Source organism: Phyllobates terribilis, unplaced genomic scaffold (assembly GCF_046119375.1).
Source record: "Phyllobates terribilis strain yellow unplaced genomic scaffold, ASM4611937v1 Scaffold_25__1_contigs__length_18738178, whole genome shotgun sequence".
In the NCBI taxonomy this organism is placed as follows: Eukaryota; Metazoa; Chordata; class Amphibia; order Anura; family Dendrobatidae; genus Phyllobates; species Phyllobates terribilis.
In genome coordinates this window covers 9,693,847-9,716,416 of record NW_027362785.1, presented here as the reverse complement: position 1 = coordinate 9,716,416, position 22,570 = coordinate 9,693,847, and the positions used below count along the sequence as shown (strand labels likewise).

At 34.7% G+C, this 22,570-nt stretch overlaps 1 protein-coding gene across 2 annotated transcripts in view; it reads right to left on the bottom strand.

The window, feature by feature from the left end:
• LOC141176362 (Fc receptor-like protein 5) overlaps nt 1-22,570 on the bottom strand; it is a 402,420-nt gene that overhangs the window by 362,876 nt on the left and 16,974 nt on the right. For both annotated transcript variants that reach the window (XM_073660312.1, XM_073660313.1), the window contains exon 2: nt 14,927-15,217. In XM_073660312.1, the coding sequence (XP_073516413.1) occupies nt 14,927-15,217 (291 nt within the window). The remainder of the gene's footprint in view (nt 1-14,926; nt 15,218-22,570) is intronic.

The following is a 22,570-nucleotide window of genomic DNA, read 5'->3' as shown; positions in this document are numbered from 1 at the left end:
CAGTAATATAGTAGTTATATTCTTGTTCATAGGGGGCAGTATTATAGTAGTTATATTCTTGTACATAGGGGCAGTAATATAGTAGTTATATTCTTGTTCATAGGGGGCAGTATTATAGTACTTATAGTCTTGTACATAGGGGCAGTATTATAGTCGTTATATTCTTGTACATAGGAGCAGTATTATAGTAGTTATATTATTGTACATAGGGGGCAGTATTATAGTAGTTATATTCTTGTACATAGGGGCAGTATTGTAGTAGTTATATTCTTGTCTATAGGGAGCAGTATTATAGTACTTATAGTCTTGTACATAGGGGCAGTATTATAGTAGTTATATTCTTGTATATAGGAGCAGTATTATAGTAGTTATATTCTTGTACATAGGGGCAGTATTATAGTAGTTATATTCTTGTATATAGGGGGCAGTATTATAGTAGTTATATTCTTGTACATAGGGGCAGTAATATAGTAGTTATATTCTTGTTCATAGGGGGCAGTATTATAGTAGTTATATTCTTGTTCATAGGGGGCAGTATTATAGTAGTTATATTCTTGTACATAGGGGGCAGTATTATAGCAGTTATATTCTTGTACATAGGAGCAGTATTATAGTAGTTATATTCTTGTACATAGGGGCAGTATTATAGTAGTTATATTCTTGTACATAGGGGTCAGTATTATAGTAGTTATATTCTTGTACATAGGGGGCAGTATTATAGTAGTTATATTCTTGTACATAGGAGCAGTATTATAGTAGTTATATTATTGTACATAGGGGGCAGTATTATAGTAGTTATATTCTTGTACATAGGGGCAGTATTATAGTAATTATATTCTTGTCTATAGGGAGCAGTATTATAGTACTTATAGTCTTGTACATAGGGGCAGTATTATAGTAGTTATATTCTTGTACATAGGGGCAGTATTATAGTAGTTATATTCCTGTATATAGGGGCAGTATTATAGTAGTTATATTCTTGTACATAGGAGCAGTATTATAGTAGTTATATTATTGTACATAGGGGGCAGTATTATAGTAGTTATATTCTTGTACATAGGAGCAGTATTATAGTAGTTATATTCTTGTACATAGGGGCAGTATTATAGTAGTTATATTCTTGTACATAGGGGCAGTATTATAGTAGTTATATTCTTGTATATAGGGGTCAGTATTATAGTAGTTATATTCTTGTACATAGGGGGCAGTATTATAGTAGTTATATTCTTGTACATAGGGGGCAGTATTATAGTAGTTATATTATTGTACATAGGGGCAGTATTATAGTAGTTATATTCTTGTACATAGGGGCAGAATTATAGCAGTTATATTCTTGTACATAGGGGCAGTAATATAGTAGTTATATTCTTGTTCATAGGGGGCAGTATTATAGTAGTTATATTCTTGTACATAGGGGGCAGTATTATAGTAGTTATATTATTGTACACAGGGGCAGTATTATAGTAGTTATATTCTTGTACATATGGGTCAGTATTATAGTAGTTATATTCTTGTACATAGGAGGCAGTATTATAGTAGTTATATTCTTGAACATAGGGGCAGTATTATAGTAGCTATATTCTTGTACATAGGGGGCAGTATTATAGTAGTTATATTCTTGTACATAGGGGACATTATTATAGTAGTTATATTCTTGTACATAGGAGCAGTATTATAGTAGTTATATTCTTGTACATAGGAGCAGTATTATAGTAGTTATATTCTTGTACATAGGGGCAGTATTATAGTAGTTATATTCTTGTATATAGGAGCAGTATTATAGTAGTTATATTCTTGTACATAGGGGCAGTATTATAGTAGTTATATTCTGGTATATAGGGGGCAGTATTATAGTAGTTATATTCTTGTACATAGGGGCAGTAATATAGTAGTTATATTCTTGTTCATAGGGGGCAGTATTATAGTAGTTATATTCTTGTACATAGGGGGCAGTATTATAGTAGTTATATTCTTGTACATAGGAGCAGTATTATAGTAGTTATATTCTTGTACATAGGGGCAGTATTATAGTAGTTATATTCTTGTACATAGGGGTCAGTATTATAGTAGTTATATTCTTGTACATAAGGGGCAGTATTATAGTAGTTATATTCTTGTACATAGGGGCAGTATTATAGTAGTTATATTCATGTATATAGGGGGCAGTATTATAGTAGTTATATTCTTGTACATAGGGGCAGTAATATAGTAGTTATATTCTTGTTCATAGGGGGCAGTATTATAGTCGTTATATTCTTGTACATAGGAGCAGTATTATAGTAGTTATATTATTGTACATAGGGGGCAGTATTATAGTAGTTATATTCTTGTACATAGGGGCAGTATTATAGTAGTTATATTCTTGTCTATAGGGAGCAGTATTATAGTACTTATAGTCTTGTACATAGGGGCAGTATTATAGTAGTTATATTCTTGTATATAGGAGCAGTATTATAGTAGTTATATTCTTGTACATAGGGGCAGTATTATAGTAGTTATATTCTTGTATATAGGGGCAGTATTATAGTAGTTATATTCTTGTACATAGGGGCAGTAATATAGTAGTTATATTCTTGTTCATAGGGGGCAGTATTATAGTAGTTATATTCTTGTACATAGGGGGCAGTATTATAGTAGTTATATTCTTGTACATAGGAGCAGTATTATAGTAGTTATATTCTTGTACATAGGGGCAGTATTATAGTAGTTATATTCTTGTACATAGGGGTCAGTAGTTATATTCTTGTACATAGGGGGCAGTATTATAGTAGTTATATTCTTGTACATAGGAGCAGTATTATAGTAGTTATATTATTGTACATAGGGGGCAGTATTATAGTAGTTATATTCTTGTACATAGGGGCAGTATTATAGTAGTTATATTCTTGTATATAGGGGGCAGTATTATAGTAGTTATATTCTTGTACATAGGGGCAGTATTATAGTAGTTATATTCTTGTATATAGGGGCAGTATTATAGTAGTTATATTCTTGTACATAGGGGCAGTAATATAGTAGTTATATTCTTGTTCATAGGGGCAGTAATATAGTAGTTATATTCTTGTTCATAGGGGGCAGTATTATAGTCGTTATATTCTTGTACATAGGAGCAGTATTATAGTAGTTATATTATTGTACATAGGGGGCAGTATTATAGTATTTATATTCTTGTACATAGGGGCAGTATTATAGTAGTTATATTCTTGTCTATAGGGAGCAGTATTATAGTACTTATAGTCTTGTACATAGGGGCAGTATTATAGTAGTTATATTCTTGTACATAGGAGCAGTATTATAGTAGTTATATTCTTGTACATAGGGGCAGTATTATAGTAGTTATATTCTTGTATATAGGGGCAGTATTATAGTAGTTATATTCTTGTACATAGGGGCAGTAATATAGTAGTTATATTCTTGTTCATAGGGGGCAGTATTATAGTAGTTATATTCTTGTACATAGGGGGCAGTATTATAGTAGTTATATTCTTGTACATAGGAGCAGTATTATAGTAGTTATATTCTTGTACATAGGGGCAGTATTATAGTAGTTATATTCTTGTACATAGGGGTCAGTATTGTAGTAGTTATATTCTTGTACATAGGGGGCAGTATTATAGTAGTTATATTCTTGTACATAGGAGCAGTATTATAGTAGTTATATTATTGTACATAGGGGGCAGTATTATAGTAGTTATATTCTTGTACATAGGGGCAGTATTATAGTAGTTATATTCTTGTATATAGGGGGCAGTATTATAGTAGTTATATTCTTGTACATAGGGGCAGTAATATAGTAGTTATATTCTTGTTCATAGGGGGCAGTTTTATAGTAGTTATATTCTTGTACATAGGGGCAGTAATATAGTAGTTATATTCTTGTTCATAGGGGGCAGTATTATAGTCGTTATATTCTTGTACATAGGAGCAGTATTATAGTAGTTATATTATTGTACATAGGGGGCAGTATTATAGTAGTTATATTCTTGTACATAGGGGCAGTATTATAGTAGTTATATTCTTGTCTATAGGGAGCAGTATTATAGTACTTATAGTCTTGTACATAGGGGCAGTATTATAGTAGTTATATTCTTGTATATAGGAGCAGTATTATAGTAGTTATATTCTTGTACATAGGGGCAGTATTATAGTAGTTATATTCTTGTATATAGGGGCAGTATTATAGTAGTTATATTCTTGTACATAGGGTCAGTATTATAGTAGTTATATTCTTGTACATAGGGTGCAGTATTATAGTAGTTATATTCTTGTACATAGGAGCAGTATTATAGTAGTTATATTATTGTACATAGGGGGCAGTATTATAGTAGTTATATTCTTGTACATAGGGGCAGTATTATAGTAGATATATTCTTGTCTATAGGGAGCAGTATTATAGTACTTATAGTCTTGTACATAGGGGCAGTATTATAGTAGTTATATTCTTGTACATAGGGGGCAGAATTATAGTAGTTATATTCTTGTACATAGGGGCAGTATTATAGTAGTTATATTCTTGTATATAGGGGGCAGTATTATAGTAGTTATATTCTTGTACATAGGGGCAGTAATATAGTAGTTATATTCTTGTTCATAGGGGGCAGTATTATAGTAGTTATAGTCTTGTACATAGGAGCAGTATTATAGTAGTTATATTCTTGTACATAGGGGCAGTATTATAGTAGTTATATTCTTGTACATAGGGGTCAGTATTATAGTAGTTATATTCTTGTACATAGGGGGCAGTATTATAGTAGTTATATTCTTGTACATAGGGGGCAGTATTATAGTAGTTATATTATTGTACATAGGGGCAGTATTATAGTAGTTATATTCTTGTACATAGGGGCAGAATTATAGCAGTTATATTCTTGTACATAGGGGCAGTAATATAGTAGTTATATTCTTGTTCATAGGGGGCAGTATTATAGTAGTTATATTCTTGTACATAGGGGGCAGTATTATTGTAGTTATATTCTTGTACATAGGAGCAGTATTATAGTAGTTATATTCTTGTATATAGGGGCAGTGTTATAGTAGTTATATTCCTGTACACAGGGGCAGTATTATAGTAGTTATATTCTTGAACATAGGGGCAGTATTATAGTAGCTATATTCTTGTACATAGGGGGCAGTATTATAGTAGTTATATTCTTGTACATAGGGGACATTATTATAGTAGTTATATTCTTGTACATAGGAGCAGTATTATAGTAGTTATATTCTTGTACATAGGGGCAGTATTATAGTAGTTATATTCTTGTATATAGGAGCAGTATTATAGTAGTTATATTCTTGTACATAGGGGCAGTATTATAGTAGTTATATTCTTGTATATAGGGGGCAGTATTATAGTAGTTATATTCTTGTACATAGGGGCAGTAATATAGTAGTTATATTCTTGTTCATAGGGGGCAGTATTATAGTAGTTATATTCTTGTACATAGGGGGCAGTATTATAGTAGTTATATTCTTGTACATAGGAGCAGTATTATAGTAGTTATATTCTTGTACATAGGGGCAGTATTATAGTAGTTATATTATTGTACATAGGGGGCAGTATTATAGTAGTTATATTCTTGTACATAGGGGGCAGTATTATAGTAGTTATATTCTTGTACATAGGAGCAGTATTATAGTAGTTATATTCTTGTACATAGGGGTCAGTATTATAGTAGTTATATTCTTGTACATAGGGGTCAGTATTATAGTAGTTATATTCTTGTACATAGGGGCAGTATTATAGTAGTTATATTCTTGTACATAGGGGCAGTATTATAGTAGTTATATTCTTGTACATAGGGGTCAGTATTATAGTAGTTATATTCTTGTACATAGGGGGCAGTATTATAGTAGTTATATTCTTGTACATAGGAGCAGTATTATAGTAGTTATATTATTGTACATAGGGGGCAGTATTATAGTAGTTATATTCTTGTACATAGGCTCAGTATTATAGTAGATATATTCTTGTCTATAGGGAGCAGTATTATAGTACTTATAGTCTTGTACATAGGGGCAGTATTATAGTAGTTATATTCTTGTACATAGGGGGCAGAATTATAGTAGTTATATTCTTGTACATAGGGGCAGTATTATAGTAGTTATATTCTTGTATATAGGGGGCAGTATTATAGTAGTTATATTCTTGTACATAGGGGCAGTAATATAGTAGTTATATTCTTGTTCATAGGGGGCAGTATTATAGTAGTTATATTCTTGTACATAGGGGCAGTAATATAGTAGTTATATTCTTGTTCATAGGGGGCAGTATTATAGTCGTTATATTCTTGTACATAGGAGCAGTATTATAGTAGTTATATTATTGTACATAGGGGGCAGTATTATAGTAGTTATATTCTTGTACATAGGGGCAGTATTATAGTAGTTATATTCTTGTCTATAGGGAGCAGTATTATAGTACTTATAGTCTTGTACATAGGGGCAGTATTATAGTAGTTATATTCTTGTATATAGGAGCAGTATTATAGTAGTTATATTCTTGTACATAGGGGCAGTATTATAGTAGTTATATTCTTGTATATAGGGGGCAGTATTATAGTAGTTATATTCTTGTACATAGGGGCAGTAATATAGTAGTTATATTCTTGTTCATAGGGGGCAGTATTATAGTAGTTATATTCTTGTTCATAGGGGGCAGTATTATAGTAGTTATATTCTTGTACATAGGGGGCAGTATTATAGTAGTTATATTCTTGTACATAGGAGCAGTATTATAGTAGTTATATTCTTGTACATAGGGGCAGTATTATAGTAGTTATATTCTTGTACATAGGGGTCAGTATTATAGTAGTTATATTCTTGTACATAGGGGGCAGTATTATAGTAGTTATATTCTTGTACATAGGAGCAGTATTATAGTAGTTATATTATTGTACATAGGGGGCAGTATTATAGTAGTTATATTCTTGTACATAGGGGCAGTATTATAGTAATTATATTCTTGTCTATAGGGAGCAGTATTATAATACTTATAGTCTTGTACATAGGGGCAGTATTATAGTAGTTATATTCTTGTACATAGGGGCAGTATTATAGTAGTTATATTCCTGTATATAGGGGCAGTATTATAGTAGTTATATTCTTGTACATAGGGGGCAGTATTATAGTAGTTATATTCTTGTACATAGGAGCAGTATTATAGTAGTTATATTATTGTACATAGGGGGCAGTATTATAGTAGTTATATTCTTGTACATAGGAGCAGTATTATAGTAGTTATATTCTTGTACATAGGGGCAGTATTATAGTAGTTATATTCTTGTATATAGGGGTCAGTATTATAGTAGTTATATTCTTGTACATAGGGGCAGTATTATAGTAGTTATATTATTGTACATAGGGGCAGTATTATAGTAGTTATATTCTTGTACATAGGGGCAGAATTATAGCAGTTATATTCTTGTACATAGGGGCAGTAATATAGTAGTTATATTCTTGTTCATAGGAGGCAGTATTATAGTAGTTATATTCTTGTACATAGGGGGCAGTATTATAGTAGTTATATTCTTGTACATAGGAGCAGTATTATAGTAGTTATATTCTTGTACATAGGGGCAGTATTATAGTAGTTATATTCTTGTACATAGGGGTCAGTATTATAGTAGTTATATTCTTGTACATAGGGGGCAGTATTATAGTAGTTATATTCTTGTACATAGGAGCAGTATTATAGTAGTTATATTATTGTACATAGGGGGCAGTATTATAGTAGTTATATTCTTGTACATAGGGGCAGTATTATAGTAATTATATTCTTGTCTATAGGGAGCAGTATTATAGTACTTATAGTCTTGTACATAGGGGCAGTATTATAGTAGTTATATTCTTGTACATAGGGGCAGTATTATAGTAGTTATATTCCTGTATATAGGGGCAGTATTATAGTAGTTATATTCTTGTACATAGGGGGCAGTATTATAGTAGTTATATTCTTGTACATAGGAGCAGTATTATAGTAGTTATATTATTGTACATAGGGGGCAGTATTATAGTAGTTATATTCTTGTACATAGGAGCAGTATTATAGTAGTTATATTCTTGTACATAGGGGCAGTATTATAGTAGTTATATTCTTGTATATAGGGGTCAGTATTATAGTAGTTATATTCTTGTACATAGGGGGCAGTATTATAGTAGTTATATTCTTGTACATAGGGGCAGTATTATAGTAGTTATATTATTGTACATAGGGGCAGTATTATAGTAGTTATATTCTTGTACATAGGGGCAGAATTATAGCAGTTATATTCTTGTACATAGGGGCAGTAATATAGTAGTTATATTCTTGTTCATAGGAGGCAGTATTATAGTAGTTATATTCTTGTACATAGGGGGCAGTATTATAGTAGTTATATTCTTGTACATAGGAGCAGTATTATAGTAGTTATATTCTTGTATATAGGGGCAGTATTATAGTAGTTATATTCCTGTACACAGGGGCAGTATTATAGTAGTTATATTATTGTACACAGGGGCAGTATTATAGTAGTTATATTCTTGTACATATGGGTCAGTATTATAGTAGTTATATTCTTGTACATAGGAGGCAGTATTATAGTAGTTATATTCTTGAACATAGGGGCAGTATTATAGTAGCTATATTCTTGTACATAGGGGGCAGTATTATAGTAGTTATATTCTTGTACATAGGGGACATTATTATAGTAGTTATATTCTTGTACATAGGAGCAGTATTATAGTAGTTATATTCTTGTACATAGGGGCAGTATTATAGTAGTTATATTCTTGTATATAGGAGCAGTATTATAGTAGTTATATTCTTGTACATAGGGGCAGTATTATAGTAGTTATATTCTTGTATATAGGGGGCAGTATTATAGTAGTTATATTCTTGTACATAGGGGCAGTAATATATTAGTTATATTCTTGTTCATAGGGGGCAGTATTATAGTAGTTATATTCTTGTACATAGGGGGCAGTATTATAGTAGTTATATTCTTGTACATAGGAGCAGTATTATAGTAGTTATATTCTTGTACATAGGGGCAGTATTATAGTAGTTATATTCTTGTACATAGGGGTCAGTATTATAGTAGTTATATTCTTGTACATAGGGGGCAGTATTATAGTAGTTATATTCTTGTACATAGGAGCAGTATTATAGTAGTTATATTATTGTACATAGGGAGCAGTATTATAGTAGTTATATTCTTGTGCATAGGGGCAGTATTATAGTAGATATATTCTTGTCTATAGGGAGCAGTATTATAGTACTTATAGTCTTGTACATAGGGGCAGTATTATAGTAGTTATATTCTTGTACATAGGGGGCAGTATTATAGTAGTTATATTCTTGTACATAGGGGCAGTATTATAGTAGTTATATTCATGTATATAGGGGGCAGTATTATAGTAGTTATATTCTTGTACATAGGGGCAGTAATATAGTAGTTATATTCTTGTTCATAGGGGCAGTATTATAGTAGTTATATTCTTGTACATAGGGGCAGTAATATAGTAGTTATATTCTTGTTCATAGGGGGCAGTATTATAGTCGTTATATTCTTGTACATAGGAGCAGTATTATAGTAGTTATATTCTTGTACATAGGGGCAGTATTATAGTAGTTATATTCTTGTCTATAGGGAGCAGTATTATAGTACTTATAGTCTTGTACATAGGGGCAGTATTATAGTAGTTATATTCTTGTATATAGGAGCAGTATTATAGTAGTTATATTCTTGTACATAGGGGCAGTATTATAGTAGTTATATTCTTGTATATAGGGGGCAGTATTATAGTAGTTATATTCTTGTACATAGGGGCAGTATTATAGTAGTTATATTATTGTACATAGGGGGCAGTATTATAGTAGTTATATTCTTGTACATAGGGGCAGTATTATAGTAGTTATATTATTGTACATAGGGGGCAGTATTATAGTAGTTATATTATTGTACATAGGGGGCAGTATTATAGTAGTTATATTCTTGTACATAGGGGCAGTATTATAGTAGTTATATTCTTGTCTATAGGGAGCAGTATTATAGTACTTATAGTCTTGTACATAGGGGCAGTATTATAGTAGTTATATTCTTGTATATAGGAGCAGTATTATAGTAGTTATATTCTTGTACATAGGGGCAGTATTATAGTAGTTATATTCTTGTATATAGGGGGCAGTATTATAGTAGTTATATTCTTGTACATAGGGGCAGTAATATAGTAGTTATATTCTTGTTCATAGGGGGCAGTATTATAGTAGTTATATTCTTGTACATAGGGGGCAGTATTATAGTAGTTATATTCTTGTACATAGGAGCAGTATTATAGTAGTTATATTCTTGTACATAGGGGCAGTATTATAGTAGTTATATTCTTGTACATAGGGGTCAGTATTATAGTAGTTATATTCTTGTACATAGGGGGCAGTATTATAGTAGTTATATTCTTGTACATAGGAGCAGTATTATAGTACTTATAGTCTTGTACATAGGGGCAGTATTATAGTAGTTATATTCTTGTATATAGGAGCAGTATTATAGTAGTTATATTCTTGTACATAGGGGCAGTATTATAGTAGTTATATTCTTGTATATAGGGGGCAGTATTATAGTAGTTATATTCTTGTACATAGGGGCAGTATTATAGTAGTTATATTCTTGTATATAGGAGCAGTATTATAGTAGTTATATTCTTGTACATAGGGGCAGTATTATAGTAGTTATATTCTTGTATATAGGGGGCAGTATTATAGTAGTTATATTCTTGTACATAGGGGCAGTAATATAGTAGTTATATTCTTGTTCATAGGGGGCAGTATTATAGTAGTTATATTCTTGTACATAGGGGGCAGTATTATAGTAGTTATATTCTTGTACATAGGAGCAGTATTATAGTAGTTATATTCTTGTATATAGGGGGCAGTATTATAGTAGTTATATTCTTGTACATAGGGGCAGTATTATAGTAGTTATATTCTTGTATATAGGGGGCAGTATTATAGTAGTTATATTCTTGTACATAGGGGCAGTATTATAGTAGTTATATTCTTGTACATAGGGGTCAGTATTATAGTAGTTATATTCTTGTACATAGGGGGCAGTATTATAGTAGTTATATTCTTGTACATAGGAGCAGTATTATAGTAGTTATATTATTGTACATAGGGGGCAGTATTATAGTAGTTATATTCTTGTACATAGGGGCAGTATTATAGTAGATATATTCTTGTCTATAGGGAGCAGTATTATAGTACTTATAGTCTTGTACATAGGGGCAGTATTATAGTAGTTATATTCTTGTACATAGGGGGCAGTATTATAGTAGTTATATTCTTGTACATAGGGGCAGTATTATAGTAGTTATATTCTTGTATATAGGGGGCAGTATTATAGTAGTTATATTCTTGTACATAGGGGCAGTAATATAGTAGTTATATTCTTGTTCATAGGGGGCAGTATTATAGTAGTTATATTCTTGTACATAGGGGCAGTAATATAGTAGTTATATTCTTGTTCATAGGGGGCAGTATTATAGTCGTTATATTCTTGTACATAGGAGCAGTATTATAGTAGTTATATTATTGTACATAGGGGGCAGTATTATAGTAGTTATATTCTTGTACATAGGGGCAGTATTATAGTAGTTATATTCTTGTCTATAGGGAGCAGTATTATAGTACTTATAGTCTTGTACATAGGGGCAGTATTATAGTAGTTATATTCTTGTATATAGGAGCAGTATTATAGTAGTTATATTCTTGTACATAGGGGCAGTATTATAGTAGTTATATTCTTGTATATAGGGGGCAGTATTATAGTAGTTATATTGTACATAGGGGCAGTAATATAGTAGTTATATTCTTGTTCATAGGGGGCAGTATTATAGTAGTTATATTCTTGTTCATAGGGGGCAGTATTATAGTAGTTATATTCTTGTACATAGGGGGCAGTATTATAGTAGTTATATTCTTGTACATAGGAGCAGTATTATAGTAGTTATATTCTTGTACATAGGGGCAGTATTATAGTAGTTATATTCTTGTACATAGGGGTCAGTATTATAGTAGTTATATTCTTGTACATAGGGGGCAGTATTATAGTAGTTATATTCTTGTACATAGGAGCAGTATTATAGTAGTTATATTATTGTACATAGGGGGCAGTATTATAGTAGTTATATTCTTGTACATAGGGGCAGTATTATAGTAATTATATTCTTGTCTATAGGGAGCAGTATTATAGTATTTATAGTCTTGTACATAGGGAGCAGTATTATAGTAGTTATATTCTTGTACATAGGAGCAGTATTATAGTAGTTATATTCTTGTACATAGGGGGCAGTATTATAGTAGTTATATTCTTGTACATAGGGGGCAGTATTATAGTAGTTATATTCTTGTACATAGGAGCAGTATTATAGTAGTTATATTATTGTACATAGGGGGCAGTATTATAGTAGTTATATTCTTGTACATAGGAGCAGTATTATAGTAGTTATATTCTTGTACATAGGGGCAGTATTATAGTAGTTATATTCTTGTACATAGGGGCAGTATTATAGTAGTTATATTCTTGTATATAGGGGTCAGTATTATAGTAGTTATATTCTTGTACATAGGGGGCAGTATTATAGTAGTTATATTCTTGTACATAGGGGGCAGTATTATAGTAGTTATATTATTGTACATAGGGGCAGTATTATAGTAGTTATATTCTTGTACATAGGGGCAGAATTATAGCAGTTATATTCTTGTACATAGGGGCAGTAATATAGTAGTTATATTCTTGTTCATAGGGGGCAGTATTATAGTAGTTATATTCTTGTACATAGGGGGCAGTATTATAGTAGTTATATTCTTGTACATAGGGGCAGTATTATAGTAATTATATTCTTGTCTATAGGGAGCAGTATTATAGTACTTATAGTCTTGTACATAGGGGCAGTATTATAGTAGTTATATTCTTGTTCATAGGGGGCAGTATTATAGTAGTTATATTCTTGTATATAGGGGGCAGTATTATAGTAGTTATATTCTTGTACATAGGGGCAGTATTATAGTAATTATATTCTTGTCTATAGGGAGCAGTATTATAGTACTTATAGTCTTGTACATAGGGGCAGTATTATAGTAGTTATATTCTTGTTCATAGGGGGCAGTATTATAGTAGTTATATTCTTGTATATAGGGGGCAGTATTATAGTAGTTATATTCTTGTACATAGGGGCAGTAATATAGTAGTTATATTCTTGTTCATAGGGGGCAGTATTATAGTAGTTATATTCTTGTACATAGGGGGCAGTATTATAGTAGTTATATTCTTGTACATAGGAGCAGTATTATAGTAGTTATATTCTTGTACATAGGGGCAGTATTATAGTAGTTATATTCTTGTACATAGGGGTCAGTATTATAGTAGTTATATTCTTGTACATAGGGGGCAGTATTATAGTAGTTATATTCTTGTACATAGGAGCAGTATTATAGTAGTTATATTATTGTACATAGGGAGCAGTATTATAGTAGTTATATTCTTGTACATAGGGGCAGTATTATAGTAGATATATTCTTGTCTATAGGGAGCAGTATTATAGTACTTATAGTCTTGTACATAGGGGCAGTATTATAGTAGTTATATTCTTGTACATAGGGGGCAGTATTATAGTAGTTATATTCATGTATATAGGGGGCAGTATTATAGTAGTTATATTCTTGTACATAGGGGCAGTAATAAAGTAGTTATATTCTTGTTCATAGGGGGCAGTATTATAGTAGTTATATTCTTGTACATAGGGGCAGTAATATAGTAGTTATATTCTTGTTCATAGGGGGCAGTATTATAGTCGTTATATTCTTGTACATAGGAGCAGTATTATAGTAGTTATATTATTGTACATAGGGGGCAGTATTATAGTAGTTTTTTTCTTGTACATAGGGGCAGTATTATAGTAGTTATATTCTTGTCTATAGGGAGCAGTATTATAGTACTTATAGTCTTGTACATAGGGGCAGTATTATAGTAGTTATATTCTTGTATATAGGAGCAGTATTATAGTAGTTATATTCTTGTACATAGGGGCAGTATTATAGTAGTTATATTCTTGTATATAGGGGGCAGTATTATAGTAGTTATATTCTTGTACATAGGGGCAGTAATATAGTAGGTATATTCTTGTTCATAGGGGGCAGTATTATAGTAGTTATATTCTTGTACATAGGGGGCAGTATTATAGTAGTTATATTCTTGTACATAGGAGCAGTATTATAGTAGTTATATTCTTGTACATAGGGGCAGTATTATAGTAGTTATATTCTTGTACATAGGGGTCAGTATTATAGTAGTTATATTCTTGTACATAGGGGGCAGTATTATAGTAGTTATATTCTTGTACATAGGAGCAGTATTATAGTAGTTATATTATTGTACATAGGGAGCAGTATTATAATAGTTATATTCTTGTACATAGGGGCAGTATTATAGTAATTATATTCTTGTCTATAGGGAGCAGTATTATAGTACTTATAGTCTTGTACATAGGGGCAGTATTATAGTAGTTATATTCTTGTACATAGGGGGCAGTATTATAGTAGTTATATTATTGTACATAGGGGCAGTATTATAGTAGTTATATTCTTGTATATAGGAGCAGTATTATAGTAGTTATATTCTTGTACATAGGGGGCAGTATTATAGTAGTTATATTCTTGTACATAGGAGCAGTATTATAGTAGTTATATTCTTGTACATAGGGGGCAGTATTTTAGTAGTTATATTCTTGTACATAGGGGCAGTATTATAGTAGTTATATTCTTGTACATAGGAGCAGTATTATAGTAGTTATATTCTTGTATATAGGAGCAGTATTATAGTAGTTATATTCTTGTACACAGGGCAGTATTACATAGGATAGTCTTCTACTTGGCGCTGTATGATATACTGACCTTGCAGTATAAAGGAGAGCTCCGCACTGTATGGACTGTACTTCAGGCTGTTATTGGCTTTACATTTATACGGCCCCAGACTCTTCGCATCGTGGATGGTGACATTGAAGGCGGCTCCTCTCTCTTGTGTTACCGTCCTTTTACCCACAGTCGTCTGGTTGAGGAATAACATGTAAGTGATGGGGAGAGATCCGTTCCCGCAGATGCAGTAGATCCTCTCCGTTTGTCCGATCACCGTGTGCGGTGATTCAACCTTCAGCTCAGTTTTTGACAGTCGCTCTGAGAGAGATACTGGGAGAACAATGGAGTCAGCCGTTGGTCTTTGTCTAATGTGTATACATATATATATGTCTATGTGAGTTTGTATTGTGTGAATGTGTGTATTAGAGATGATCGAACCTTTTCCACATTTGCCGGTTTTTGCAGAATTTTCCTGAACAATTGGATTTATAGAGATTTTTTTTTCACCGTCACATTATTGCAAATCCTCTAATTGCACTGAAAACAGGTGTAAAACAATTCTCATGGTAAATTACAGCCCGCTAATAATAACATAAATCGTAAAACAGTCCAAAAATTATGTTTTTTGAGGGCGGATGCTTTCCCTGCTGGAGTGGTACGAACAGAAGAAGTCACGGCTTTTTTTTACATGGGATTTTCAAAAATGATCACTGTTTGGGGAGTACCATCAGCTTTGTTCTTTACTAAATATAGTTGCAATAGCTTTTTTCAGAAGCCGTCCAAAAATTATCTCTTATTTAGGAAACAAAACCACGTGGGCTCATCATGAAGAAGAAGTAATGTCGTCAGAACTAGAAATGAAAAAATTATTATTTTTGGGGGGGGGTTGCTCTTCTCAAAACAATTAAACAATTACCAGGGCTTTTTATCATGCCTTCAAAAAATTATCCTTTTTTTTTTTGGGTGAGCAGGAACAGGTTAGTTGTTATCAAAGTGAAGAAAGCATGATCAACAAGCCTTCCTTTAACAAAAAATTAGCCTTACTTTGTCAGCTGTTTGATTTTTGCGTACCCTCGAGAGCAGTGGACAGTCAGGAGATTCTGTGAACTGTGCAGGTAAATACCGTGACCCTTTTTTGTGTGTTTATTTACATGGGGTTTCCAAAAATTATCCCTGTTTATGGCATCCTGTAGTATCTAGCTAAAGGTAACCAGATGTTTCTGGTGGTAAATAACAGCCTGTTAAGCAACACACTACAGTGTCAGGCATTGTAGACTAGATAAATCATAAAACGGTCCAAAAATTATGCCTTCATGGGGGCAAGCCTGCTGGTGTATATAAAAGGTGGTACTAATAGAAGAAGTCATGGCTTTTTTGCATTGGGTTTACAAAAAGTGATCTCTGTTTGTGGTGTATTATGAGCTTTGTTCTTTGCTGAAAATAGTAGTGATGGCTTTTTCACAAGTCTGTCAAAATTATCCCTTTATATAGGAAATTATCCCTTTATATAGGGAGCAAAACCTGGTGTGCTCATCACTACTGACAGTGAAGAAGTTATGGCTTTTCAACTAGAAGTGAAAAAAAAACATTTTGGGGGGTTTGTTCATCACAAAACATTAATTAAACAATTGCTAAGGCTTTATCATGCCATCCAAAAATTATCCCTTTATATAGGAAATTATCCCTTTATATAGGGAGTAAAACCTGGTGTGCTCAACACTGCTGACAGTGAAGAAGTTATGGCTTTTCAACTAGAAGTGAAAAAAAAACATTTTTGGGGGGGTTTGCTCTTCACAAAACATTAATTAAACAATTGCTAAGGCTTGATCATGCCATCCAAAAATTATCCCTTTATATAGGAAATTATCCCTTTATATAGGGACTCGTAAGCAAAACCTGGTGTGCTCATCACTACTGACAGTGAAGAAGTTATGGCTTTTCAACTAGAAGTGAAAAAAAACATTTTTGGGGGGGTTTGCTCATCACAAAACATTAATTAAACAATTGCTAAGGCTTTATCATGCCATCCAAAAATTATCCCTTTATATAGGAAATTATCCCTTTATATAGGGACTCGTAAGCAAAACCTGGTGTGCTCATCACTACTGACAGTGAAGAAGTTATGGCTTTTCAACTAGAAGTGAAATAAAAACATTTTTTGGGGGGTTTGCTCATCACAAAACATTAATGATACAATTGCTAAGGCTTTATCATGCCATCCAAAAATTATCCTTTGGTTAATTTTTTTTTTTTTTTTTTTGAGAGTAGAAACAGGTTAGTTGTTTTCAAAGAAGTAATGGCTTCTCAACTAGCAGTGAAAAAATATCTTCTTTTTTTGGTGGTATGCTCTTCACAAAATGATTAAACAGTTATCAAGGCTTTTTATTATGCTGTCCAAAAATTATCCCTTTTTTTTTAGCAAGCAGGAACAGAATAGTCATTTTTAAATTGATGAACCCATGCTCAAGAAGCCTTTAATAAAAATTAGTCTCATTTTGTCAGCTGTTTGATGTATTGTGTACCTTCAGGAGAGCAGTGGCCAGCCAAGAGATGTGTGACTGGTGTGGCTGAGTATTGGAACAGAGCAGTCAAGGAGATGTCTGGCAGTTTAGGTCCAGCATGGCCGCTTCGGCAGTGGTACTACAGTATAGATGACAAGATGGATAGGAAGTTGATGCCCCTCTATAACTCTTGCAGCGCGATGTGCTGGAGGGAAGGTATGTTTCACTGAGGCTATTAGCTTCAGTGATTTGAAACCCAGAAGTTTTGCTCCAGCACACTATGTGCTGTGAGGGGTTAAGCAGCCATTTTAAAAGGGATGGGTTTTTGAGAACAACCATAGAGCGGGTGGGAGGTTGTTCTCCATATCTCCACCCCAGGGTGTGGTCTGGGGATTAAATAGATGGCTTGCTGAGGCATTCAGTGTTCGGTGTATCTGGGGAGGCTAGCTCCAGAGAGAGGAGTGTTGTGCTAAACCCTGAGCGGCCTGATTACCGCGGACATATAGACTATGCTGTATTGTTATTTTTGTTTTGCCGTTATGCCAGAAAGGCCGTGTTTGTTTTTTATGAACTTTATGTTGGTTTATGTCGTCTTTTAATAAACCAACAAAATATTCAAAGAGACGGTGTTCCTGAATCTACCTCCGAGTGCAGCCGAGAGAGCTGATCTACCACAATACATATATATACAGTTGAAACCAGAAGTTTCCATCCACTATATAAAAGACACAGCTCCATATTTTTCTCAGTATCCGACATGAGATCAGAATAAACCTTTCCCGTTTTAGGACAATTAGGATTTTACCATAATGTTTAATATTTGCCAAATGCCGGAATAATGAGAGAGAGAGAAGGTTTAAGACATTTTTATTACTTACTGCAAAGTCAGAAGTTTCCATACACTAAGAGTACTGTGCCTTTAAACAATTCTGGACGGCCCATGTGATGTCATGGGTTTGGAAGCTTCTGTTTTTTTGCAAAATCTGAGTTAATTAGAGACACACCTGTGGATGTATTTTAATGCACACCTGAAACACACTGCTTTTTTGTGTAGCATCATGGGAAAGTCTAAAAAAATCAGTCAATACATCAGGAAGAGAATTGTGGACTTGCACAAGTCTGGCTCATCCTTGGGTACAATTACAAGATCCGTGAAGGTGCCTCATTCATCTGAACAAACAATTATACGCAAGTACAAACAAGATGGGAATGTCCAGCCATCATTCCGCTCAGGAAGGAGACGGCTTCTGTGCCCCAGAGATGAACGTGCTTTGGTCCGGCATATTAACCCAAGGACAAAAGCAAAAGACCTTGTGAATATGATGGCAGAAGCTAGTAAGATTGTGTCAATATCCACAGTGAAACGAGTACTGTATCAACATGGGCTGAAAGGCCACTCTGCCAGGAAGAAGCCATTACTCCAAAAGAAACATAAAAAGCAAGAATAATGTTTACAAATGCACACAGGAACAGAGACATTAATTTTTGGAGACATGTCCTGTGGTCTTATGAAACTAGAATTGAACTTTTTTGGGCATAATGACCATCGTTACGTTTGGAGGAAAAAGGGAGAAGCTTGGAAGCCTAAGAACACCCTTCCAACTGTGAAACACGGGGGTGGCAGCATCATGTTGTGGGGTTGTTTTGCTGCACTGACTTGTGCACTTCACAAAAGAGATGGCATCATAAGAAAAGAAGATTATGTTGCAAGACTGAAGCAACATCTCAAGACATCAGCCAGGAAGTTAAAGCTTGGGTGGAAATGGGTCTTCCAAATGGACAATGACCCGAAGCATACTGCCAAAATGGTAACAAAGTGGCTTAAGGAAGTCAATGTTTTGGAGTGGCCATCACAAAGCCCTGATCTCGATCCTATTGAAAATTTATGGGCAAAGCTGAAAAGGCTGCGAGCGCCGAGCAAGGCGACCTACAAACCTGGATCAGTTACACCAGTTTTGTCGGGAGGAATCGGCAAATATTAAAAATTATGGTAATTGACCTAAAACGGGAAAGGTTTATTCTGATTTCATGTCAGATATTGAGAAGAACGTGCAGATGTGTCTTTATATATAGTGGATGGAAACTTCTGGTTTCAACTGTATATACATAACATACACCGTGTGGAAGATAAGTATTTGATACACTGACGATTTTGCAAGTTTTCCACCTACAAAAAATGGAGAGATCTGTAATTGTTCTCGTCGGTCACTTCACCTGTGAGAAACAGAATCTTAAAAAAAATCCAGAAAAATCACATTGTTCGATTTTTACTAATTAATTTGCATTTTATTGCATGAAATAAGTATTTGATACAATAGAAAAATAGAACTTAATATTTGGTCCAGAAACCTTTGTTTGCAATTACAGAGGTCAGAAGTTTCCTGTAGTTCTTGACCAGGTTTGCACACACTGCAGCAGGGATTTTGGCCCCCACCTCCATACGGATCTTCTCCAGATCTTTCAGGTTTCGGGGCTGTCGCTGGACAACACTGAGTTTCACCTCCCTCCAAAGATTTTCTATTGGGTTCAGGTCTGGAGACTGGCTAGGCCACTCCAGGACCTGGAAATGCTTATTATGGATTTACTCCTCAGTTGCCCTGGCATTTTCGGGTCATTGTCATGCTTGAAGACCCAGCTACGACCAATCTTCAAAGCTCTTACTGAGGGAAGGAGGTTCTTGGCCAAAATGTTGCGATTCATCCTCCCTTCAATACGGTGACGTCCTGTCCCCTTTGCAGAAAAGCACCCCCAAAGTATGATGTTTCCCCACCATGCTTCACAGTTGGGACGGTGTTCTTGGGGTTGTACTAATCTTTCTTCTTCCTCCAAACACGGCAAGTGGAGTTGATACCAAAAAGTTCTATTTTGGTTTCATCTGACCATATTACCTTTTCCCATGCCTCTTCTGGATCATCCAGATGGTCATAGGCGAAGTTCAAACGGGCCTGGACATGTGCTGGCATAAGCAGAGGTGCTTTGTGTGCCCTGCAGGATTTTAATCCATGATGGCATAGTGTGTTACTAGTAGAGATGAGCGGTGTTCGACTAGAACTGTTCGCCAATCTCAAATTCGAGCTGTTTTGGGCAGTGTTCGAGTTGTTCGACGAACCCGAACGATTTGCAAAAAATTCGGCTGTTCGAGGTTATGTTCGATAACTGTTCGTGCACCAAAAGCGTGTCCTGCATGTCTGGCGCTATTTAGAGCACCAAACATGCAGGGATTGTCTGCCACTCACTGTAATGTCACAGCCATGGTGGTTGTGGCATTACAGTGATTGCCCAAATCGATGGGAACAGTGCCAACAGTGAAACATGAAAAGCCGGCAATTCAGCAGCGGCATACACCGGTACCCGACAATTTAGAACCGAAAGAATAGAGCTTCACACACAGATTAGATAGATAGAAACATGTCAGTCACATATATAAGAAGTACAGTGACAGTGTTGATTACTGTACTTGTCATTTAGCGTAAAGGATTTATCAAAAAAAATAATAGTGTTTTCATGCACCGTCTCTTTAAAAAAGCCGGCCGGCAATTCAGCATCTGTACCCGACAATTTATAACAGACAGAATAGAGCTTCACACATAGATTAGATAGATAGAAACATGTCAGTCACATATATATGAAGTACAGTGACAGTGTTGGTTACTGTACTTGTCATTTAGTATTAAAATAAAGGATTTATTATTAAAAAAATTGGCGTGGGGTTCCCCTTAATTTTAGGCTCTAGCGGAGATTAAGCAGACAGCTGGGGCAGATGTTTTTAGCCTGGGAAGGGGGTAATACCCACGGAGCTTCCCAGGCTACTAATATCAGCCCCCAGCTGAATACATAGCCTTTACTAGCTATTAAAATGGGGGACCCCCCCAAAAAAATGACGTGGGGTCCCCCCTAATTTAATAGCTAGCAAAGGCTAGGCAGACAGCTGGGGGCTGATATTAATAGCCCAGGAAGGGTGCCATGAATATTGGCCCCCTCCCAGGCTAGAAACACCAGCCGTCAGCCGCTCCAGAAATGGCGCATTCATAGGATGCGCCAATTCTGGCACTTAGCCTCGCTCTTCCCACTACACTGTAGCGGTGGCAGTGGGGTAATAGGGCTGGGGTTGATGTCAGCTTATAATGCCAGCTGACATCAAGCCCAGGTTAGTAATGGAGAGGCGTCTATAAGACACCCCCATTACTAACCCCATAGTCAAAGTTAAAAAAAACACAAACACCCAGAATAAAGTCCTTTAATTGAAATAAAGACACAATTGTTTATTGTTCTAAATTAAACCATACTTACCGTCACGCCCATTCCAGCTGAAGCCAACGATCTCCTGCAATAAAAGAAAAATAATAAACCAACCTCATCCTTACCTTTCCATGGTTCCCACGACAGCTTCAGCTCTGCTACATCGAGATGACTGGCTGGACCGCAGCAGAACGCCGCCATCCAGCCTGTCATCCCGCAGACACTGAGAAGAGCAGGCATGCTTGCGCTCCACATTGTCTCTCTGTGACGGCATAAAGATGAGCCGAGGTCATGTCCAATGAACTCGGCTCACCTCATGCACGTCACTGACAGCGTGGGAGAATTCTCCTGCACTCAGCGCTTCAGCGTGAGAATTTTCCCAGAAAGCGTCTTCTGAGCAGTTTGTCAGCTTTTGGACACCTTTGAAGGTGTTTTCTATGTGTTTCTATGTGTTTTTGTTTGCCTGCCATTGGTTTTAACGGTGTTCGACGGTGTTCTAAGGTGTTCGACGAACCGAACCGAACCCGAACACTACGGGGGTGGCTCAACACTAGTTACTAGCAGTAATGTTTGAGACTGTGGTCCCAGCTCTCTTCAGGTCATTGAACAGGTCCTCCTGTGTAGTTCTGGGCTGATTCCTGACTTTTCTCAGAATCATCCTTACCCCACAAGGCAAGATCTTGCATGTAGCCCCAAACCGAGGAAGATTGACAGGCACCTTATGTTTCTTCAATTTTCTAATAATTGTGCCAGCAGTTGTTGTCTTCTCACAAAGCTGCTTGCCTATTGTCCCGTAGCCCATCCCAGCCTTGTCTACAATTTTGTCCCTGGTGTCCTCAGACGGCTCTTTGGTCTTGGCCATGGTGGAGAGGTTGGAGCGTGATTGACTGAGTGTGTGGACAGGTGTCTTTTATACAGGTAACGAGTTCAAACAGGTGCAATT